The sequence below is a fragment of the Nerophis ophidion genome, linkage group LG01 (genome assembly GCF_033978795.1).
Source record: "Nerophis ophidion isolate RoL-2023_Sa linkage group LG01, RoL_Noph_v1.0, whole genome shotgun sequence".
Classification (NCBI taxonomy): Eukaryota; Metazoa; Chordata; class Actinopteri; order Syngnathiformes; family Syngnathidae; genus Nerophis; species Nerophis ophidion.
Window position 1 is genome coordinate 92,575,236 of NC_084611.1, and position 25,138 is coordinate 92,600,373.

General features: G+C 37.1%; 1 protein-coding gene across 2 annotated transcripts; it reads left to right on the forward strand.

Moving 5' to 3' along the window:
- The first annotated feature begins 509 nt into the window (after nucleotides 1-509).
- On the forward strand, nucleotides 510-24,638 carry LOC133562351 (E3 ubiquitin-protein ligase ZFP91-like). Of its 2 annotated transcripts, XM_061916466.1 has the most exons (7): nucleotides 516-1,213; nucleotides 3,851-3,901; nucleotides 5,855-5,933; nucleotides 9,778-9,892; nucleotides 13,052-13,151; nucleotides 13,224-15,827; nucleotides 19,295-24,638. In XM_061916466.1, the coding sequence occupies exons 1-6, from the start codon at nucleotides 1,125-1,127 to the stop codon at nucleotides 13,564-13,566; spliced, it is 777 nt and encodes a 258-aa protein (XP_061772450.1). In that variant the 5' UTR covers nucleotides 516-1,124; the 3' UTR covers nucleotides 13,567-15,827; nucleotides 19,295-24,638. The 2 variants fall into 2 exon arrangements, with proteins under 2 accessions (XP_061772461.1, XP_061772450.1); XM_061916477.1 differs by lacking the exons at nucleotides 3,851-3,901; nucleotides 19,295-24,638 and having other exon boundaries at nucleotides 510-1,213; nucleotides 13,224-13,965.
- Nucleotides 24,639-25,138: the final 500 nt, after the last annotated feature.

Genomic DNA, 25,138 nt, shown 5'->3' on the forward strand with positions numbered 1-25,138 from the left:
ATGTGAAGTATTTGGAGCCTTTAATAGGTCAACAATTCAACATTGATTTGAAGTCAAGATCATTTTTTTTTTGCGCAAAGACAGTTTTAAAGAGAGAAAAGCCTGGTGCGAGTCGATTTTGCGACTTTTTCCCGTTACATTGCACCTGTTTGCTCTTTAATTCCACTTGTTTATATTTTTCCAATACTATTTTTATAATGTCCGGCGGGCCTTTACAAAATTAGCTGCAAATGCTGCTCCCTGGCCGATCTTTGGACACACCTGGTATGTAGTCCAGATTTATGTTGCATTACAATTACGCCATCTGGTGGCTTTTGACATCAATTGCCAGCCATAATTTAAATAATACAAATAAAATGTATATAGGACATTATCACTATTTCCTACGTTAGCATTTAAATGATTGTTTTTAAAAGCAAGCGATGACAACAAAAGATCGTGTCAAAGTGCAGTCCTTGAACGAGGCTGAGTTGTAACAGTAGAACTACATTTCCCACCATGCTCTACGACAACTACGCATTGCATTCCGCAGATCTACAAGCCATCCACACGAACGGTAACGCTACTGCTTGAACTCCAGATGACTTGTGAGTCTGCGCAAAAGCGTCTAAACGCTGTGTTTATGTTTGACTCTTAAAGGGGACGCAACACAACTTACCAAAAATGGCCGCTGTGCGGCTCCGTTCTGAAAGGTAGATTTCCTACAGCTTTAAGAATAAAGACGATGTTTAATTTCCGTAATATTGTGTCGGTTTGATTTAAGAAAGGTTTAAGTGTACCGTGGGTGAATTTCGACGAACTTGGCGCATTAGCAGAACCCCCCCCCACTTTGGACGAAGGCCTCCTCCTGCCATCACCAGCCTGTCTTTTAGTCCTCTTTTCCAGCAAGCATTCTAGCCTTAATGCGAAGTTAAAGACGGAATAAAGTGATTCACCTGCGATGGAATGACGACGGAATACATTATAATTTAAATAAAAGACAAAAAAAATCTGGTGAACCACAAGGCCGCAAATCAGACCTCGGACCCCGGTGCACCTGTCACCCCGAGAAAGAGGCAGGAGGAGCGGGGAGTCATTCCCTTCACGAGCACGGAGCTACTGGAGAGCTCCAAGGTAAAGAGACGATGGAGGAGATAAAGACTGAAAGTTCCAATAATGTTGAAGAAGTGAAGCTGCACGAAGAAGTGGCGGAAGATCCTAATGGTCCAAAGAAGTAAGTTCCGGAAGATGTGATGCAGATCAATTAGTCTTTTTACATCTCTTAAAGGCCTACTGAAATGAGATGTTCTCATTTAAACGGGGATAGCAGGTCCATTCTATGTGTCATACTTGATCATTTTGCGATATTCCCATATTTTTGCTGGAAAGATTTAGTAGAGAACATAGACGATAAAGTACGCAACTTTTGGTCGCCAATAAAAAAAAGCCTTGCCTGTACCGGAAGTAGCAGACGATGTGCGCGTGATGTCACGGGTTGTGGAGCTCCTCACATCTGAACATCGTTTACAATCATGGCCACCATCAGCGAGAGCAAGTCGGACTGAGAAAGCGATGATTTCCCCATTAATTTGAGCGAGAATGAAAGATTCGTGGATGAGGAAAGTTAGAGTGAAAAAAAAGAAAAAAAAAAGGCGACGGCAGTGTGAGCGATTCAGGTGTTATTAGACACATTTACTAGGATAATTCTGGAAAATCCCTTATCTGTTTATTGCAGGGGTCAGGAACCTTTTTGGATGAGAGAGCCATACAAGCCAAATATTTTTAAAAGTATATCCGTGAGAGCCATTTATTTTTTTTTAACACTGAATACAACTATATGCGTACATTTTTAAGAAATACCAAAATTTTTAGAGTATAATAAGTCCCTTATTCTTTTTAATAACGCTATAATTCTGAGGCTAACCAAAAATTTAAAAAAATACTTCTTGCCATTAATGCGACTTCTTGAACAGGTGCGGTAGAAACCGGATGGATGGATGGAAATGCATGAGAATGTTTTATATTTTGAACGTTATTTTTGACACTGTGATTACCAGCCGAATTATTCATTACTTATCGTGTTAAGCAATGTCAGCTAAGATTTATCTGAGAGCCAGGTGCAGTCATCAAAAGAGCCACATCTGGCTCTAGAGCCATAGGTTCCCTACCCCTGGTTTATTGTGTTAATAGTGTTTTGTTGAGACTATAAAGTCATACCTGAAAGTCGGAGGGCTGCGGTGAACGCCAGTGTCTCTGAGAGAAGCCATTGGAGGAGCCAAGATCACAGCTGCCTTTTTGACAGCTGCAGGAGGAGGTTGCATAATCCACTCAAGTCTCCGCTAAGAGCCGACTTAATACCACAATTTTCCCATCCAAAAACTTGCTGGTTGACGTAGAGAAACATGTTCGCTTGACCGCTCTGTGTTAAAGCTTCACAACAAACAAAGAAACACCGGCTGTGTTTCGGTTGCTAAAGGCAGCTGCAATCCACCGCTTTCCACCTACAGCTTTCTTCTTTGACGTCTCCATTATTAATTGAACACATTGCAAAAGATTCAGCAACACAGATGTCCAAAATACTGTGTAATTATGCGAGGAAAAGAGACAACTTTTAGCCGTGAGTGGTGCTGGGCTGAAATGTCCGCTCCAACCAATAACGTCACAAGCAAGCGTCAACATAAGCGTCATCATTCCACGACGTTTTCAACAGGATACCTCGCGGGAAATTTAAAATTGCAATTTAGTAAACTAAAGCGGCCGTATTGGCATGTGTTGCAATGTTAATATTTCATCATTGATATATAAACTATCAGACTGCGTGGTCGCTAGTAGTGGCTTTCAGTAGGCCTTTAATAAAAATGCATTTGTTATAGTCCACGGGTGTCCAAAGTGCGGCCCAGGGGCCTTTTTCGGCCCAAAGCACATTCTAAAAATACGATTAAAAAACAAAAAAAAGATGTATAAAAGAGTAAAACAGATGAAATGTGACAAGAAAATATTGCAATGTTTACTCTAATAACACAAAGCTGCCATGCAGGCTGTCATTTTCTTTAAAAAAAATAATAATTAATCAAAATCAATGTCACATTAAATATTCCACTTTGAGATATTTTTGGGGTAAAATGTTGCATATTTTGTGTTTGCCATATAAAAAACTAAGTTGTTTTTTTTCTAAAGAAGGGCCTACTAAGAACAAACAAAAAAGATAAACAACAATAAAAGTTATAATTGACAGATGGATCTGAAATTGATCTCAAGATGATTGTGTTTAAAGTAAAGAATAAAAAAAAAAAAAGTTTTTTATTTTTAATGAGTAGGACCCCTGTGGAGCCCCAATAATTTTAGTGAGATTTTTTGTGTTTGTGTCATTCCTAAGAAATTAATAACAAATTGAAATCAATGGTGTCATGTGTTGACATTTTTAAGGCTCCAAATTATTCCATAATCTGAAATGTTCCACTTTAAAATTCTATTGGGGGAAACGATTGCATATTTTGTGTTTTTTTCCCCATAACAAAACAGGGTTTTCTTTGACAAAAAGGGCATACAACTTAAATCTTTAAAAAAAAGTATATTGACAGATAGACCTAATGTTGATCTAGAGATTTTAAACCTTCAATAACAATAATACAAATAAATGACACATTTTAAATATTTTTTTGACCAAAATCCTTTGGGGTCCCTGGGATCAAGCCTGAATGGAGGCCTAAATGTATATTAATACACAAATATTGTATTGGTTTTTGAAATAAAAACATATCACAATGGCCCCCGCTTGCTTTGATTTTTCAGCGTGCGGCCCTCAGTGGAAAAAGTTTGGACACCCCTGTTATAGTCTCACCTTTTTGTGTGTTTATTGTTTCTGTATTAGGAAAGTGCGCCGGAAAAAAGATGTTAAAACCCCAAGGCGGCTGACTAAAAGGTACAGTTGTTTACATAACTATAGTATGTATTGTGTTTGCAGTATTAGTGCACCTTCCTGGGAAATAGGACCTAAAAATAAAACCTCTGATTAAAATTTGGATTTACAATTTTTGCCTTACTTTTTAAAGAAACCAATGAATACAATTGACAAAGATGATTAAACATTATTTTTATATATATATCGATATTGTTTTATCTCTCAGCCTTACTTAATATCAATATTGTTTATTATGGGCCTGCTCATACTTCAACTTGTATTATTATAGTTCTGCACGTTTCTCTTACCATTAATTGCGAGACGAACCGGCCAACGAGCCCCCACATATGTTACGCCGACAGCGGTATTTTAAGTTGGGAACATTTTGTTCCTTAATGTCTGATTTTGTTCACACGGCTAAAAAAATAGTTACGTCTTATTTTTGTTTTTGGCTGGATGGCCATCTGAAGGAAGGCTAGTTGTGTGGCTCATTGTGTGCAGTTCCACTTAAAACTCACGGATTCGGACATTCAGCACCATCTTCAAAGTACGGCGGCTTCCGACCACCCCTGGCCAGAGGTCCGGGGCACAGATTGTAGGTCCATCAAAATTTCCGCGGGAATTTGGTAGTTTGTATCGATCCGCCCACCCTTGTTTACATTCAATATCTCTAGCTTAGCCGTTAGCATGGCCCTTACTTGGTATCAATACTGTTTATTTGTATGGATTTGCCCATCCTTGTTCATATTCAATATCTCTTGCTTAGCCGTTAGCACGGCCCTTACTTGGTATCAATACTGTTTATTTGTATTGATCCGCCACCCCTTGTTTTCATTCATTAACTCTAGCTTAGCCGTTAGCATGGCCCTTACTTGGTATCAATACTGTTTATTTGTATGGATTTGCCCATCCTTGTTCATATTCAATATCTCTTACTTAGCCGTTAGCACGGCCCTTACTTGGTATCAATACTGTTTATTTGTATTGATCCGCCACCCCTTGTTTTCATTCATTAACTCTAGCTTAGCCGTTAGCATGGCCCTTACTCGGTATCAATACTGTTTATTTGTATCGATCCGCCCACCCTTGTTTACATTCAATATATCTCGCTTAGCCGTTAGCATGGCCCTTACTTGGCATCAATACTTTTTATTTGTATCGATCCGCCCACCCTTGTTTTCATTCATTAACTCTAGCTTAGCCGTTAGCATGGCCCTTACTTGGTATCAATACTGTTTATTTGTATCGATCCGCCCACCCTTGTTTACATTCAATAGCTCTCGCTTAGCCGTTAGCATGGCCTATGGTATCTACAATGTGTAGTGGAGCATGTTTAGCTATTCCTCATCCTCCAGTGATAATGTTAGGTACGAAGTTTATTCAAAGTGTTTTTTTTCCGCTATACGGAAAAAAAGAGTCATTAGATTAATGACTGTCACTGCGGAGGGATGTTAGCCGCTCACTTTCTAGTGAAGATTCTACATTAAGTTGGCTCGCTTGTCACTGTAAAACTTGCTGAACAGAGCCGGAATGTGCCACCAACATGAGTAAATCACATGTTGACCTTTGGTGACGGCGTGGCGAAGACGGGAGAGTGGCCGCGCCAGCAACCTGAAGGTTCCTGGTTCAATCCCCACCTTCTACCAACCTTGCCACGTCCGTTGTGTCCTTGAGCAAGACACTTCACCCTTGATGGGTGGTGGTTCGGGCCTTGCATGGCAGCTCCCGCGTGTGTGAATGGGCGAATGTGGAAATAGTGTCAAAGCGCTTTGAGTACCTTGAAGGTAAAAAAGGTAAAAGTTCTATACAAGTACAACCCGTACACCTTTATCGCGTATCGCATAACCATAGTGGAAAATGAACTAAGTTGTCTTGTAAGGCACATTCTCATCGGTTTGGCCTCTTTTGTAAGTATAAGTTAATATATCGACACTACTACCTCCACACTGACGGCAAAGATTTTTGTCAACACAGGAAGAAGCCCCCAGTGGAGTACGTTCGCTGTGAAATCGAAGGATGCGGCACCGTTCTGGCGAACCGACGCTACCTGAAGGTGAAGACAATTTATTGTGGATGATTTATCATGTGAGGACAAAAGTATTGTGATAATTGGCCAGTACTCCCACATTTTGGCAACTATTTTGTTATGATCTTCTCAAGGTACAATATTGTAGACATTAAATGTTATAGTAGTCAGAGTACTGCTTACCAAGCTGTAAACCATGTTTTTGTTCTGGCAGCACTCATGCAGCATCAGACCATGATGCTTCCAACACCAACATGTTAGTCACAAATGTGTTCAGGCATTTAGATGATAACGGCTGTGTGGAGTTGTTTTCAGTCCAGAGTTGGTGTATACCGCGACACAAACTCTACACCAAGGGTGTCCAAATGGCGGCCACAGACCAGGTTTTGTCAGCCCAAGGCATATTGTCAGAAAAAAACCCCTGAGAAAATGTAGGAAAATACAGCAAAAATTGGAATATAGTGAGGAAAAAGTTGAAAATTTGAAAATAATAATATTATACCTACTCGCATAAAACACAAAGCTTTTCGTTTTAAATAATAATAATATCTGTTTTTAGCATTTTTTTTTTTAATAAGAAAAAAATAATAAAAAAGGCCCATGCATTCTTTGACTTTTCACTATGCAGCCCTTGGAGGAAAAAGTTTAGACACCCAAGACTTCAAATATTTGAAACTCTCGAAATATAAAAAAAGGAAAAATATAAAAAACGTGTAGTTAGTTAGTTAAAATTTTTTTGATAATACTAACTTTTGAATGAATTAGATGAATTACAACGACAATAATAAACACTGTTAAATATGTAACTCAACATTAAAATTTAGGTAGAATTTTCCCACCAGCATAGGTTATGCAGATACACAATTGTAATTTTATTATTATTATTTTATTCTTACAGAGGGAAAAAACAACAGTAAACATTTGAGAAAAAAAGAGCAAAAAAATTCAGAATATTAAGAGAAAAATCTGAATATACCTCGTCAACTATAACACAAAGCTGACACAGTTTGTTTGTTAAATATATATAATATCTGTTTTTAGCACTTTTCCAAAAAATATATCTGTATCAAAAAAAAAAAAGGCCCCTGTATTCTTTGACATTTTAGTATCGGCTCTTGGTGGACAAAGTTTAGACAACCATGATTTAAACCATTAGAAGCTCTCAAAATAAAATAAAAATAAAGACAAAGTTAACTTATTTGAAAAAATTTAAATATTACTAACTTATGAATCAATTTGATACATTACAACAATAATAAACACTATTAATGTGTAACTGTCATTTATATTTCTGTATAGCCAGAATTTATGACACACTAGCTTATGCAGTTACACAATCGTAATATTATTAGTATTATATTTTTACAGGTGAAAAAACCCCAGTAAAAATGTAAGAAAAAAAACTAAATATTAGAATGTAAAGAGATAAATCTGAAATGTTCCAACTAATAATTAGTAATATACGTAGTTACCAAAAGCACAAAGCTGACACAAAGTTTTGTCTTTAAATATATGTCATAGTTTATTGTTCTTCGGTCAATGGTCAACCAAACAAACAAACAAACAGTTGTACATTCATAGATTGAAAATGAAAAGGTTGCAGACTGAAAGGGTTCAGGCTGAAGTTGAACATTTATTGCGCCTAACCCTATAAACAATGTCAAGTACAAAATGAACTTCCGAAAATTATATATATATATATATATATATATATATATATATATATATATATATATATATATATATATATATATATATGTATATGTATGTATATATATGTATGTGTGTATATATCTGTGTTTGTATATATGTGCGTATATATATATGTATGTATATATATGTGTATATACGTGTATATATATATGTATGTATATATATATATATGTGTGTATATATATGTATATATATATATATGTGGATTGATTGATATATATATATTTATGTATATATGTATATATATATATATATATATATATATGGATTGATTGATATATATATTTATGTATATATATATATATATGTGTGTATGTATATATATATGTATATATATATATATATATATATATGTGTGTATGTATATATATATATATATATATGTATAATATATATATATATATATATATATATGTATATATATATATATATATATATGTGTATATATATATATATATGTATCTGTTTTTGCATTTTTTCAGATTAAAAAAAAATCTAAATGTCTCCTGCATATTTTGTCTTTTCATGGAAAAAGTTTAGACAGCCCAGGATTGTGCTGAAAATTTTAATTTCCCCACAAGGATTAATAATGTATTTCTGATTCTGATAAATATAAGAAGCTCTCAAAATAATAACTAAATGAAAATATAATCAAACATTAGTTACAAAATAAAATAATACTGTCTTATTAATTCATTAATTTGATCAATTACAACAACAATAACACTCTTAAATGTGTAACTGAACATTAATATTTTTATTGGCAGAATTTTTGACACAAGGTTTTATAGTTACACATAATAATATTGTTGTTATTCTGTTCCTACAGAGGGAAAACAACAGTAAAAATGTTAGAAAAAAGCCAAAAATCTGAATTTAATGAGAAAATGTTGACATGTTTAAACTAATAATAATAATATACTTAGTCACCTCTAACAAAAAGCTGACAAAGTTTAGCCATTAAATATTTATACACCTGTTTTAGCATTATTTTTTTTTACATAAAACTATCAAAATTGCATCTGCATACTTTGACTTTTCTGTATGCCGCCCTTGGTGGAGAAAGTTTAAACACTATTGATGTATAATATTTGAAGCTCTTGAAATTAAAATACAATACAAATGTAAACAAAGGTTGGTTAGTTGATTAGTTAGTTTGTTAAAAAATAAAAATAATACTTACTTACGAATAATTACAACAATAATAAGCACTGTTTAATGTGTAACTTTCATGTATATTTTTGTATGGGCAGAATTTTTAAAACACCAGGTTATGCAGTTACACCCTTTTTTTTAATTTAAAGGGGGAAAAACAAAACACAAATTAGGAAAAAATAGCAAAACAAATTAGAATGTAATGACAAAAAACAACTGCAATGAGGTAGCGACTTGTCCAGTGTGTACTCCGCCTTCCGCCCGATTGTTGCTGAGATAGGCGCCAGCGCCCCCCCCCCAACCCCAAAAGGGAATAAGCGGTAGAAAAATGGATGGACAAAAAACTAAAATGTTAATAATAATATATAAATTCACTTACAACACAGCTGACATAAAGTTTTGTCTTTAATTTGATAAAATATCTGTTTTTAGCATTTTATTTTACAAAATAAAAATAAAAAAGCCTCAAAATGTTGGAAAAAGGTTTGGACACCCCTGGTGTACACTAACTATTATGTATGTCATCCATCCATTTTCTACCGCTTGTCCATTTTTGGGACGAGCGGTATGCCTTCCGCATTCGAGCAGAAGGCACTGTACACCCTGGACAAGTCAACTACTAAGTATGTCCTAGTTACATTTCTTTATCATTGTCCCCAGAGAAGATATATTCTAATGAAAATCCTTACTCGAATGTAAGGGTTGTACTTACGTTTTAATACTAAATAAAAAAATAAATAAGAAATTGTTCACTCCTCTCCAGGATATTCTCCAGAATGAGAACCTTGTCCTTATGGACAATGATTTGTGCCTTTCACAAAATATGATGTTTAGAATTCAAGATGAAGAGTTTGGATCCAATGAAATCCAAGTTATCCAACCCAACCACTAAATGAGTCTCAATCCTTTTGCCCACATGGCAGATGTATTTCCCAGCACGCTCAGTAGATATGTGAATAGATCCTGACCTTCAGTTTCTAATGCTGTCTCATATTTCCACCAGCATCACATCAAATACCAGCACTTGCTTAAAAAGAAGTACGTGTGCCCTCATCCCTATTGTGGAACGCTTTTCCGCCTACAAAGGCAGCTATTTCGCCATGCCAAGCAACACACAGGTACTCATTTGGACATTAAACCTTGTGCTGTGTTATTTAAGGGCGTACTCACACTGGCTTGCTTGTGTAAGCCAGCTGGTTCGAACCCCCTGCCGCCGCCAACCCATAAGAGGCCAGTGTGCTGGTCACGAGGCTAAAAGCCACACTACTACCATATTTTCCGGACTATATAACACACCGGTATATAAGACGCACCTCCTTAATTTTTGAAGGAAAAAAAAAAAGATATTCCATATATTAGCCGCACCGGACTATAAGGTGCAGATATATATGTTGTGAAAAGAGTTATTTACATACCTTAATTGTTTCCCAACGGCAGTAAAATGACTGATCAAGCAGAACAGAAGTCATCGTCATGACTCTCCAATCAGCTAAACAGACTCAGTAACTCCACGGTGACGTTTTGGTGATTTTACATAACTGAAACAAAAAGAATGCTAACACAGACACTCGTAAAAGTGTTAGCATATTAGTATATGCTAACAATGCTAGCTTCATTACATCTCGATAGCATGTAGAAATGTGCATGTCCTACAGACATCACACATTGGACGGTTTAGTTTAGTTTATTGGTTTAGTTTAGTGTAGTTTATTATTTCTTCGGTCAGTGGTCAACAAAATAGTTTTACATAAACAAACAGTCGTACATTCATAAGTTGAAAATGTTGCAGACCAAAAGGGTTCAGGCCAGGGGTAGGGAACCTACGGCTCTAGAGCCAGATGTGGCTCTTTTGATGACTGCATCTGGCTCTCGGATAAATCTGAGCTGACATTGCTTAACACGATATGTAATGAATAATTCCACTTGTAATCACAGTGTTAAAAATAACGTTCAAAATATAAAACATTCTCATGCATTTTTAATCCAACCATCCGTTTTCCCCCGCACCTGTTCAAGAAGTTGCGTTAATGGTATGAAGTTATTTACTTATTATTGGTTAGTGTGGGGCTTGCCCTCCTGGGGGTTCTTCCGACCACCAATCACCGACATGAGAGCCTGTTTCAGGGTTGCATTATTATTTCATTTTTCAATAAGTCTATCAGTTGCTTTCCAGCAATTGTCTTTTTCTCTTTCGTTCTTGCTCGCGCTCTGGCTCCAGCCCCAACCCCGTCTCTCCTCCTGGCTGCTGCTTATAACAGAGCGACAGGTGATTAGATAACAAGGCCCAGGTGGGCAATCTGCGCACCTGTCGCTGATTTCGAGGCCGATCCTGGCAACACCCCGCTTCGCTGCAGACCCGCAGGCCACTCCACCTCCACAGTTAGCTTCAGAATAACAATGTTATTACAAAGAATAAGAGACCTGTTATACTCTAGAAATGTCGGTGTTACTTAAAAATGCACGCGTTTAGTTGTGTTCAGTGTTAAAAAAAGATATTATATGGCTCTTACGGAAATACATTTTTAAATATTTGGCTTCCTGGCTCTATCAGCCATAAAGGTTTCCGAACCCTGGTTTAGGCTGTAGTTGAACACTGGACGGTTTAGTAAGTATAAATAGTTGTAGTTATATTGTAAGACTCACAAACGTTGCTTGGAGTGATGAATGAAGAATCCTCTCGAGCAGGAACGCTATGGACGGTTTTACTTCCAGTTCAAGGCCTTAATTGGGAGGTACATTTTCAACCCACAATACCGGCAGTGAGCAAACTCGTCCAAAAGATGGCGCCATAGCACAAACAATAACTGTGTCATTCCTTGTTTTTTGTTTTTTTAACTATTTGCATTATGGTCGCCAGCGAAGAAGAATCCCTAAAATAGCCGCACCGTTTTATAAGCAGCAGGATTCAAAGCGTAGGGAAAGGTTAGTGGATTATAAATAGAGTGTAGAATTTACGATATGTGTGAGAGTGCATGGATAAAAACGAAAGTACATTCATTGTGTTTGTTCTTTCAGCAGAATGAAGGCCAATTCTAAGGATGGGAAATATTCCCTAAAATTGGCAAGTAGCGACTCGCGAGGCTCTCTGTCTGTGCATGAGTAAGTTAGCAGTCCCGCCTCCGCCCACCAAGACGAAATTGTGGTTTATTTACCGTATTTCCTTGAATTGCGGCCGGGTATATAGTATGCGCCTGCCTAGAATTACTGCCGGGTCAAACTCGTTTCGCAAAATATTAATTTTATCAGCGCATGTCTAGAATTTCCGCTGGGTCAAGCTCGTTTCTCAAAATAATTAGCATACAGTATGCCTAGAATTTACGCTGGGTCAAACTCGTCACGTCACGAGTGACACTTCACCTGTCATCATTTTCAAAATGGAGGAGGCTGATTTCAATCATTTGAAATCGCATAAAGGGGAGAAAATTAAGAGCTATTCAGTAGGTTTTATGGTCCAAACTATTGAATATGCTAAAAAGAACAGTAAGCAGCTATGTTTTATTCATATACCATAGCTGCGTGTGTCAAATATGAGTCATTAAATGACTCCCGCCTCCTGGTGGTAGAGGGCACTAGTGATCCTTCTGGCGACTACTCGGCTGCAGAAGAAGTGACAACAAGCAGCAAGAGTGAGCAGCGATCCTTTAGTTTTTCCTCTCGCTTGCACTTTTAACATGGAGGATTACATATCGAAAATAAAACAGTTTTCTAAACTGGACTTTCAATCGAAGCAGGAGGTAATAAAGGAAGATCTCCATCGAGACAGAGAGACTTTTAAAATGGAAGAAAGATAAGGAAGACTTCTATAAACAAGTTATCGATGCTTTTGATCAGAAGGAGCTGTGCATGGACTTCATTTATAAATAAAGGTAAGACCATAATAACGTTTTTTTTATTAAATGTGCTTTTCATGATGTTATCCTTACATCACACTCAAATTTATAAGTGCAGGCCTAAATTTACCGCATGCCTTTGGTAAGCGCCGAAGTGAGAAGAGGTTTTAAAATAATTAGCGCATGCTTGCCTTTACCGCATGCCTTTGGTAAACGCCGGAGTGAGAAGAGGTTTTAAATTAATTAGCGGCCCGGCGGCAATTCCAGGAAATACGGTAATTTTGCTCTCGATGCACAAAGTCTACCCTCTCGGGGACGTGGAAATTTATCGTCGCTGGTAAAGTTCCTTTCCGTTTAACGTTGGATTGGGCCGTGCCTAAGCATGCCTGCACAGGTGCAAATGGCCTCGTGTGAGTACTCCCCAAGTTCTGCTACTGTGCTTGTCAGACCAGAGAGACTACGTCTGCGAATTCTGCACCCGTGCCTTCAAGAACGCCTACAATCTGGCTGTGCATCGCATGATCCACACCGGAGAGAAGCCCATCCAGTTAGTACCGCCGCACCAAAGCAGAAATGTGCTGGTTAAAAGTGAAACTTGAACCACTTCCTGCGCTCACAGGTGTGAGATCTGTGGCTTCACCTGTCGCCAGAAGGCCTCCCTCAACTGGCACATGAAGAAGCACGACGGCGACGCCTCCTATCAGTTCCCCTGCTCCATTTGCGGCAAGAAGTTTGAGAAGAAGGACTCGGTGGCGGCCCACAAGGCCAAGAGTCACCCGGTGATGCTGATATCCCAAGCGCTCGCAGACAACGCCGGCACCCTCATCACAAACCCCGCGCCCTCGCCGGAGCTGCCGGGAGAGCCGGTGCAAGCGGAGGTGGGCGGCGTGGAAGCCAACCAAGTGGTTGAGGATGAAGTCGTGCAGCAGGTGGTGATCAAGGAAGAATACGTGGAAGAGTAAGTGGCTCGGGTATCCCAGATGAGTCATGTGCCCCAACAAGGTCAGCAGGCAGCTCCGATAGACCCTCCGTGCCACGAGCAGCAGCAGTCTCATCTTCAGCTCCAGACCAGCTCCGGTCCATTTAGCAGCCCCCAGCAACTTACCTTCCATTGCCCCTCAGTGGTCACCTGACACACCCTGAAGGTACATTACATTGGAACCTCCATTTACCAACTCGACTGGTTCTCAAACAGGGTTCGTAAATCAAAAAGTTTTTCTAGTGAAGAAAATTTCTCCCAAAGGAACAATCTAGATATGAATAATGTGTTCCAGCCTGGACAAAAGTCCATATTTTAGAGAAGGTTTGTACACTGAACACAATACAAAGCACTACACTGTACTGTATATCAAACACAACAAGGAGGTGATGGAGAAACTTTCTATTTATTAACAACAAGCTGCTGTTGTCTGTATGCACTGCTCTGCCAACAAGGGCGCACACACAGAAGTTCCTTTGGTGCCCTCACAAATGATCAGAAATGGCAAAAATTATTAACTAGAACCATCATAGTCCGACAATAATAAACATTTAAAAAAGTTAAATCTACTAACATAAACATCGGCATAGAAATAGCAGACAGAGGGAGAGAAGGGAAGGATCGTCGGGGGCGGGGCCGTGAGTGTGTGCGTGCCCACGCTGTGAAATAAGTCTTCTCAGGCATCTTTTGTTCCATAAAATTCTGGTTTCATCAGAGTTAAAACTGCTTTGTCGGTTGTTCCATACTTGTGAGGGCCATTTATGTAATCCTGGAATATAGTCCTCCACAGCGAGTCCCGACTTCTTTCCACGTTGGTCTGTCGTCTTTTTGGGATTCATATTAAGTTAGTAAGATGGACAAGCGATCAAAATGGAGGGAAAACACAGAAAAGACATACGCTAAAGTGCTGAGAAGTGACTACACTATTTTCCGGACTACAGAACGCACCGGTATATAAGCCGCACCCACCAAATTTGAAAAGAATAACACACCGGACTATAAAACGCAGATGTATTCGTTGTGTAATGAGTAATTTACACAGAAATATTTTGTAAATGTTCATTTACATACCTTAATTGTTTCCAAACGGCATTGGTAAAGAGGCAGTAAAACGGAGGATCAAACAAAACAGAAGTCTTTGTCATGGACCCGCTAGCTGCGGAAGCTAGCTTTTAAATCAGCTAAACAGACTCAATAACTCCGCGGTGACGTTTTGGGTAATTTACTGAGGATTTTATGAACTGAAACAACACAAACAGATACCATTGTAAATTAATAATATTAACACAAGACACTCTTAAGGGTGTTGGAATATTAGCTAAAGGTAATAGCATGTACAAATAAACATGGAAACACTCCTACAGACATCACACATGGGACAGTTTAGTAAATAAGAATTGTTGTAGTTATATTGTAAAACTTACAAACGTTGCTTGGAGTGATGAAGAATCCATACGAGTAGTAACGCTATGGACAACTAGAAGATGGAGCTGCACTTCTACTTCCGGTTCAAACCTTTAAACAGCAGGAAACACTGTAATGGTACACCCAGCACCATCTGTAGTGAGCCAATTCGTCCAAAAGATGGCGCCATAGCACAAACAACGCACCTTTTCAGTGTCTTTGCAAGTGTTTTATGAAAACGTTTTGCATTTTGGCCGTCAGAGAAAAGAAAGTCCGGAAATTTAAAAGCCTCAGGGTTCAAAAAGTCATTGCTTATAGTCGGGAATTTCATGTAGTAGTGTACTGCGCTGCAAGTGGCGTGGAGGGCTGCTCCTCCCCAAAAATGGTGCCTAAAGGCCAAAATGAAGCTTTGGTGCACAGTGACATGGTTCGCACAGATTTGGCTCCATCTAAAAGTTCTTAAATCAAGAAGTTGGCAAATCGGGTGGTTTGTAAATAGACATTCTCTGAATTTAACATTCCCTTTTTTGAGGATTGATTTTCATTTTAGAGTGGATAGTGGGAGGAAGGCACTGGTAAGACAGCACACTACTGAAGCCCACTTGTTTTGCACATTACTAAGGAACCTTGCATGCGCTTAGTATTTCAGGCTGTAGCTATCCAGTGGTGGTGTTTGGATGTATATTGGTACTTTTTACTGCTTTCAGTGTCACGACTTTATCTTTTTCCACCAAGAAATGTGTAGTTCTCTTCTTTCGACAGATTCCTTGTGGAAGGAACACATCTTACTTACATTGTCATCTGTTATTGATTTCAACTTACTGGACTGAAGACGCCGCAGTAAGTTCATCCCCCGTCTTAAGTATGGTGACCTTTACCCTTCTCTTCTCCATCACTGATACACTCAAAAGACAATTTATTGGGTTTAATATTTGTTATCAGTTCTTTTCCAACTGTGGAGTAAGAGGTAGTTTGTTGCGGACCTGCCGCTACCTCATATTTATTCGCTACGTGATGGACCAGACTCGTGCATTGTCTACTTTTGAAGAAAACATTTTTTACTTCTCCAGTTTGGTTATTTATCTGCAAAATAAGGCGTAGAGGAGGGGTGTCCAAACTTTTTGATTTGCAGCTGCATTGGGATAAAAACAATTGGTCGAGGGCTGAAAGCCGACTGCATGTAAACTAACTGTATATATATATGTATGTATGTATGTATGTATATATATGTATATATATATATATATATATATATATATAATATATTTATGTATATATATATATATATGTATGTGTGTGTGTGTATATGTGTGTGTGTGTGTATGTATATATATATATATATATGTATATATATAATATATATATATATGTGTGTGTGTGTATATATATATATATATATATGTGTGTGTATATATGTATATATGAGTATATATATGTGTGTATATTTGTGTACATATATATGTATATATGTGTGTGTATATGTATGTGTGTGTATCTGTATATATATAATATATACAGTATAAATGTATGTATGTGTGTGTATATATATATTTAGATATATATGTGTATACATATATGTATGTATGTATATATACTGTATACATACATATATATATATATGTATCTATGTATGTACATATATACATATAAATATATGTACAGTATATGTATGCATGTGGGACACTATACTGCATGTAAAGTAACAATATATATGTATACTTATGTATATACATACATAGCTTACATACAGTATATATGTGTTTGTATATACGTCGTCACGGAAGTAAACAAGGTAGTAATTTTCTTATACTCTTAATATCCAATTATATCAATATAATATGCACACATGTATAGGTTGTATAAATAAATGAATAAATATATATATATATATATATATATATATATATATATATATATATATATATATATATATATATATATAAAACCTGTATATGCTTCATTACATTAGAAGCAAAGGGGCCATCTAGTGTTTAGGTTATATATAATATATACAGGTGTATATATATATATATATATATATATATATATATATATATATATATATATATGCAACCCCCAAAAAGGGACAAGCGGTAGGAAATGGATGGATAAATAAATAACCTATACATGTGTACATATTACATTGATATAATTGGATATTAAGAGTGTCAGAGTTCGACTCCTACCTTGTTTACTTCTGTGACTTACCTCCTTCGAGTTTTGAAATCAGAAATATCAAGCAGTTATAATGCGCCAAACATGGATAAATGTAGAGTGTTTCGCATTCTTCCCACCGTTCTTTGTAATGGATGCAACTGTGAACTTTTTATGGTGCATGGACATTTTTATAATGTCCACAAAGTTCAGGGAGCATGTTGTGTTGTGTGTGACCACGTCTGCTGACATTTTGTGTGGGTTAGATTTCTTTTTTAGCACCATGACTAGGGAAGGTTGTTTGTGTTGGCTCATAAATATATGCTGTGCAGGGCTCAATTAAGAGCTTCATTAAAAATAATTGACCTGAGTTTGCACATGTATGGCTGCTTCAAAGAGCATGATTCCCTATTTAACTAATTATGTTTGGCAAGCCAAATTAAAGACAGTGGCGGCTAGTGGGCTGCACTTTGGACACCCCTGGTATTAGGATGGACAATTGCAGCTTCTTTTTAAAGGCCTACTGAAACCCACTACTACCCACCATGCAGTCTGATAGTTTATGTATCAATCATGGAATATTAACATTGCAACACATGCCAATATGGCCTTTTTAGTTTACTAAATTGCAATTTTAAATTTCCCGGGAGTTTTGTCTTGAAAACTTTGCGTAATGATGACGTGTACGCTTGACGTCACGAGCTGTTAGGAATATGAGCGCTGCGCACACACACAGCTAAAAGTTGTCTGCTTTAACGGCATAATTACGCAGTATTTTGGAGATCTGTGTTGCTGAATCTTTTGCAATTTGTTCAATTAATATTGGAGAAGTCAAAGTAGAAAGACAGAGTTGGGAAGCTTTAGCCTTTAGCCACACAAACACACGGTGATTCCTTGTTTAAAATTCACGGAGGTGAAACTTTACTATGGATCAGAGCGGACATGGATCCCAACCGAATGTCAACCAACAGGTTTTGGTGAGAAAATTGTGGTTAAAAAGTCGCTTTTTACCGGATATCAGCTGAGTTTGTGCTGTCCATGAAGCTGCCGTCGACTTCCCTGAGACACTGAGCGTCAACTCCCGGCCGTGGACACACACCTCCGACTATCAGGTACTGTTAAACTCACTAAAACACTAGCAACACAATAGAAAGATAAGGGATTTCCCAGAATTATCCTAGTAAATGTGTCTAAAAACATCTGAATTTGTCTCAATGCAATCGCGTTTTGTTTTTTTTCTAGTCCGTCGCTATCAATATCCTCAAACACAAATCTTTCATCCTCGCTCAAATTTATGGAGAAATTGTCGTTTCTCGGTCCGAATAGCTGTTTTTGTTGTAGGCTCCCAACAAAATCAATGTGAATATGTGAGGAGCCATCAACATGTGATGTCATCGTCTGCGACTTCCGGTAGAGGCAGGGCTTTTCTCTTAGCACCAAAAGTTGCGAACTTTATCGTGGATGTTCTCTACTAAATCCTTTCAGCAAAAATATGGCAATATCGCAAAATGATGAAGTATGACACATAGAATGGACCTGCTATCCCCGTTTAAATAAGAAAATCTCATTTCAGTAGGCCTTTAAGAGAGACCCTTTTTATAGTTTGACTAAAAAGATACTGGAGACGACTCATTCAGGTCCCAAGTGGCTGCTCAGATGTTTTGATGCTTAACTTATTGACAAACAAATAGTGGTTGTACTGTATGGTTTACTACGCTCATTGTGGAACAGACTTTTCTTCTTCTTCAGCTGCACTGATGGCTTTGCTCTTCCCATGTAATTTGTAGAGAGTCATGTTAATCTTGCTTTATGGTCCCTCTCTTCTCAATGGCATTCAAACGCTTGCACGTTTCACTCCCCGTTTCTGCCCTCACAGATTCTTCTCACCTCTCTTTGATTGATTGATTGATTGAAACTAAAGTAAATTGCACAGTGCAGTACACATTCAGTACAATTGGCCACTAAATAGTAACACCCCAATAAGTTTTTCAACTTGTTTAAGTTGGGGTCCACGTTAATCAATTCATAATTCTATACTTTTGTTGTCTTTTCATGTCCGTCAAAGAATGCTAAGATCTGCAATTTTTTTGTTTTGTGTTGTTTAGTTAAGTTGTTTATTAAAAAGATGTTTTTTTGGTGACCATTTGTTCTAGATCCTTTGGCATAGATCAGAGCTGGGCAAATATTTGGACTGGGGCGGCCACATTGTAAGTGCGAATATATTATACGTACACCTTCATCTGTAAAAACATGTACAGTTTGGGTCCCGTTTTTTCAGGAACACTAATACCAAAAGTCACTAAAAACAGACCACCTAAAAAAAACAGAATGAAGCTTTACAGTTTTTTACTGAATAGGACACCAAAAATAAAGAATCTGGGATATACAATATTAACTATAAACGATAAAACACTGAATATTAACAACATATGAACATATTTTACTTCTCAGACCAGCTCCTACGTCAGGGGTCGGCAACCTAAAATGTTGAAAGAGCCATTTTGAACCAAAAATACAAAAAAAACATGTCAGGAGCCGCAAAAAAATAAAAGCCATATCACATACAGATAGTGTGTCATGAGATATAAATTGAATTAAGATGACTTAATGGAAACTAAATGAGCTCAAATATAGCTACAAATAAGGCATAATGATGCAATATGTACATATAGCTAGCCTAAATAGCATGTTAGCATCTATTAGCTTACAGTCATGCATCAACAAAACTCACCTTTGTGCATGAATGCACAACGTAAAAAGTTTGGTGGACAAAATGAGACAGAAAAAGAAGTGGCATAAAACACGTCTTAGATAGTCTGAGAATGTTATACATGTAAACAAACTACGATGAGTTCAAGGACCGCCGAAATTAGACAAAACGTCGCTCGCCAATTACTCGAATCAGTGATTGATTGATTGATTGAAACTTTTATTAGTAGATTGCACAGCACAGTACATATTCCGTACAATTGATCACTAAATGGTAACACCCCAATAAGTTTTTCATCTTGTTTAAGTCGGGGTCCACGTTAATCAATTCATGGTGATGCATGTTCAATAAAAACAGTGTGCTTTATAACAATTAGGGAGGTTTGTGTAACGTTTGTCCTCCTACAGCAGGGGTCGGGAACCTTTTTGGCTGAGAGAGCCATGAAAACCAAATATTTCAAAATGTATTTCCGTGAGACCCATAAAATCTTTTTTTAACACTGAATACAACTAAATGCGTGCATTTTTAAGACCAACATTTTTACAGTATAATCAGTATCATATTCTTTTTAAAAATGGTATAAAAAAATGGTAAATGGTTGTACTTGTATAGCGCTTTTCTCCCCTTTTTAAGGAGCCCAAAGCCCTTTGACACTATTTCCACATTCACCCATTCACACACACATTCACACACTGATGGCGGGAGCTGCCATGCAAGGCGCTAACCAGGACCCATCAGGAGCAAGGGTGAAATGTCTTGCTCAAGGACACAACGGATGTGACTAAGATGGTAGAACGTGGGGATTGAACCAGTAACCCTCAGACATGTAATGACATATGTCCCCACGCAGTCCCCAAGATAATAACATTGTTATTCTAAAGCTAACCAATAATAAATATGATACTTCTTACAATTAAAGCAACTTCTTGAACAGGTGCGATAGAAAATGTATGGTCGGAAAAAAATGCATGAGAATGTTTTAAAATTGGACGTTATTTTTAATTACTTATGGTGTTAAGCAATGTCAGCTAAGATTTATCTGAGAGCCAGACTCAATCATCAAAAGAGCCGCATCTGGCTCTAGAGCCATAGGTTCCCTACCCCTGTCCTAAAGGAACTATATTAAAACAAAAAATATATTTTTTTCTCCTCATCTTTTTCCGTTTTTCATACATTTTTGAAAAAGCTCCAGACAGCCACTAGGGCGGCACCAAAGAGCCGCGGGTTGCCGACCCCCGTCCTACACAGACGTATTTTACAATCAAGCAAAACACAACAAAAATGTAACAAACAACAAGATAGAAACACAAATGGTAATAAACACTTACAATATGATATATTATCACTTCTATGCAGAAATTAGTTGTAAAAATCTGCTTCAGCATCTGTTCCTGACGCACGCGTTTCAGGCGTTGAAATACTTTTTATAGTTCAAGACTTACGGTCATTTAAAAACATCACCGCACATCATAATGGCAAATACACTTTTGATATTAAAGGTCTAAAAAAATTACATACAAAATATTAATGGGCCAACTCCAGTTTGGACTTTTAAATATTCGCTCACAGAACTGAAGTGTTGACCATGAGCCATTTTATTCTGAAAATATTTGAAGTTATAAATGAAACTCATGAACATATGTCATTACATGTCAAATTAGTTTATTTTAACAGCATAAAAGCTTAAACGTCAGCTATTATTAAATCATTGGGCAAATGTTTTCATAAAGTTCCTCTGTCAACTTTGCTCTAGAAACATGGCGGGCCCTCACAAAGGGTTCTTGGGGGCGGGGGACACAGCACATTTAGCAAAACAATTCTGCCATCTGTCAGCTGATGCTACATTCTTGCATTAGCAACACATACACAGACTTATCTTACATAGGATTGTTTTTGTCTTTACATCACAAGCAAGGGCGCCATCTAGTGGCCCCCAATGTCAATACAATACTGTCCTTGAGAAGATCACAAGGGTCAATCAAACTCCAGGCCCAGGGGCCAAATCTGGCCTCGAAAGCCTGCATTCATACAATACTTGTATCTTTTCTTACTGAACGTGTTTTGTTCTTTCCGTCTTGACATTAACAAAACTCATGTATCTTTTAAACTTGAATAGTATCTAAAAATGCAAAAAAACATCCAAATATTTTTTGTTGAAATAAAGAAATACCTAAAGGAAGTTATCAATGACAGGGTTCACCAACCGGTTTTCTACCAGGGACCGGTTTAATGCATGCATTTATTTTCACGGACCAGATAAAAACGGCAAAAAATTAACATGAAAAATGAGCTTTTGGCTACAATCTAGTGCAGGGGTAGGGAACCTATGGCTCGCGAGCCAGACGTGGCTCTTTTGATGACTGCATCTGGCTCTCGGATGAATCTGAGCTGACATTGCTTAACATGAATAATTCCACTTGTAATAAGTGTTAAAATAATGTTGAAAACATAAAACGTTCTCATGCATTTTTAGTCCATCCATCCGTTTACTACCGCACCTGTTCAAGAAGTTGCGTTAAGAAGTTATTTATTTATTATTGGTTAGTGTGGGGCTTGTCCTCCTGGGGGTTCCTCAGACCACCAATCACCGACATGAGAGCCCGTTTCAGGGTTAAACTATTGTTTTATTTTTCAATAAGTCTCTCGGTTGCTTTCCAGCAATTGTATTTTTCTCTTTCGTTCTCGCTCGCGCTCTGGCTCCAGCCCCAAACCCATCTCTCCTCCTGGCTGCTGCTTATAACAGAGCGGCAGGTGATTAGATAACAAGGCTCAGGTGAGCCATCTACGCAGCTCTCGCTGATTTCGAGACCGGTCCTGGCACACCTTAGTTCGCTGCAGGCCCGCGGGCCACACCCCCTCCACAGTTAGTCTCAGAGTAACAATGGTATTACAAAGAATAAGAGACCTATTATACTCTAGAAATGTTAGTCTTGCTTAAAAATGCACGCGTGTAGTTGTGTTCAGTGTTAAAAAAGATATATGGCTCTTACGGAAATACATTTTAAAATATTTGGCTTTTTGGCTCTCTCAGCCAAAAAGGTTCCCGACCCCTGATCTAGTGCATCAACATTTTATATGTCCATTAATGTGCATCGTCCAATGTACTATAACAAATAAGTTCTATTATTATTGTTATGTTTAGTGGGACAGGTGAAAGTTAAGTGGGAGAACATGCAATAGTTTATAAATTAATTAATGTTTCTGTGCGGCCTGACAGCAAATGCGTGACAGACCGGTGGCTGGGGACCACTCCTCTATGATACTTTACACAACTTCCTTTAAGTACTTTTTATTTCAACAAAAAATATTTGGAAAAAATTCTGTCGACTGAGCTGCTTATTTTTTTCCATCCATCCATTTTCTACCGCTTATTCCCTTTTGGGGTCGCGGAGGGCGCTGGCGCCTATCTCAGCTACCTTTTTTTCCCACTTCCAGTATACACTATAAAAACAATGCATTTTATGGTAAAAGAAAAACGGCAGCTCAGTTGGTTGAATTTTAACGTTTAAAAAAAACAAAACAGTGCTACTGTTTTTCTATTTCCATTTACAGTAATAGGCTGTAAAAACCACTACAACTTCACGGTAAAATTATTTTATTTTTACAATCAAATCTTTTTTGTACAAAATGCATACAATAATCAAATGTGTAGGCCAGTGATTCTCAAACTGTGCTTAAAGTTCAGTTTTATTTTCCTATATTCAAACTGTGTCACTGTTCAGACTGTGTAATGTTACAGTGGCCAAAATATAAAAAAAATATGTTTTAAATAAAATCAGGCCTTGTTTTTAATGAATACTTACGCCTACTACGCTACTGTGTTTTATTGTTGGTCATTTCGGAGGTACTTGGAGAGCCCGTTTTTTTCTGAGGTGGTACCTGTTGAAAAATAGTTTGAGAGCCACTGGCATAAGCAATTATATACTGTACATGTATTTGTGGATATACATTTATTTACCTTAACTACAATGTGGTCCTCAATTAAAATTAATTTGACACGCCTGGTATAGATTGTCGTTTTCAGCCATTTGGCTCCACATGCACTCGTGAAGAGAGAAATAAATACAATCAATGTTAATTTTTGCGATGATAAATTTCCAGGCACAATTTCAAGCAATATATCCTAAAATAGTTTCAAAAAGTAGATATTGAGAAGATAAGGACAAGATATATTACCTAATTATTGCTAAAGTTAAGAAGTAGTTTAAAAGTATTAGTGTAATACAGTATGATTAGGTTATATATACATGTGTATATCCTACATAAACAATGTGTGAATCTATATATTTTATAGACCAGGGGTGTCCAAACTTTATCCACTGAGGAAAAATCAAAGCAAGCGGGGGCCATTTTGATATTTTTTTATTTTAAAAAAACAATACAATATATGTATAAAAAATATACATTTCGGCCTCCACTCCAGCTTGATCCCAGGGACCCCAAAGGGTTTTGGTCAAAAAAATATTAAAAACGTGTCATTATTCGGTATTATTTTGTTTTCTTATTATTCAAGTTTTAAATCTCCAGATCAACATTAGGTCCATCTGTCGATATAATGATTGTAAAGATTTAAGTTGTATGCTCTTTTTGTCAAAGAAAACCCTGTTTTTTGATGGAAAAAAACACAAAATATGTAATGTTATCACCCAATATATTTTTCAAGTGGAATATTTGAGATTATATAATAATTGGAGCCTTAAAAAAGTCAATAACAAATAACACCATTGATTTGAATTCATTATCATTTTTTGAACAATGACATTTAAAAACAAATCACACTAAAATGATTGGGGATCCAAAAGGGTCCTACTCATTAAAGTGTTAAAAAATAAATTATACTTTTTTTTTTTAACTATATAACACAATAATATCGAGATCAACTTCAGATCTATCTGTCAATTATAAGTTTTATTGTTGGTTATGTTTTTTGTTTGTTCATTTTAGGCCCTTCTTTAAAAAAACAGCTCAGTTTTTTATATGGCAAACACAAAATAGGCAACATTTTCCCCCAAAAATATGTCAAAGTGGAAAATTTAACATGACGTAATTGGAGCCTTGAAAAGGTCAATATTTCATAATGACATTGATTTTGATTCATTATTATTTTTTAAAGAAAGAAACAGCCTGCATGGCAGCTTTGTGTTATGAGAGTAAACATTGCAACATTTTATTGTTACATTTCACCCGTTTGCTCTGTTATATCACTTTTAACGTTTTAAAAATGTTACACTCGTATTTTTAAAATATGCCGTGGGGCCGTTAAAAAATTACCTGCGGGCCACACTTT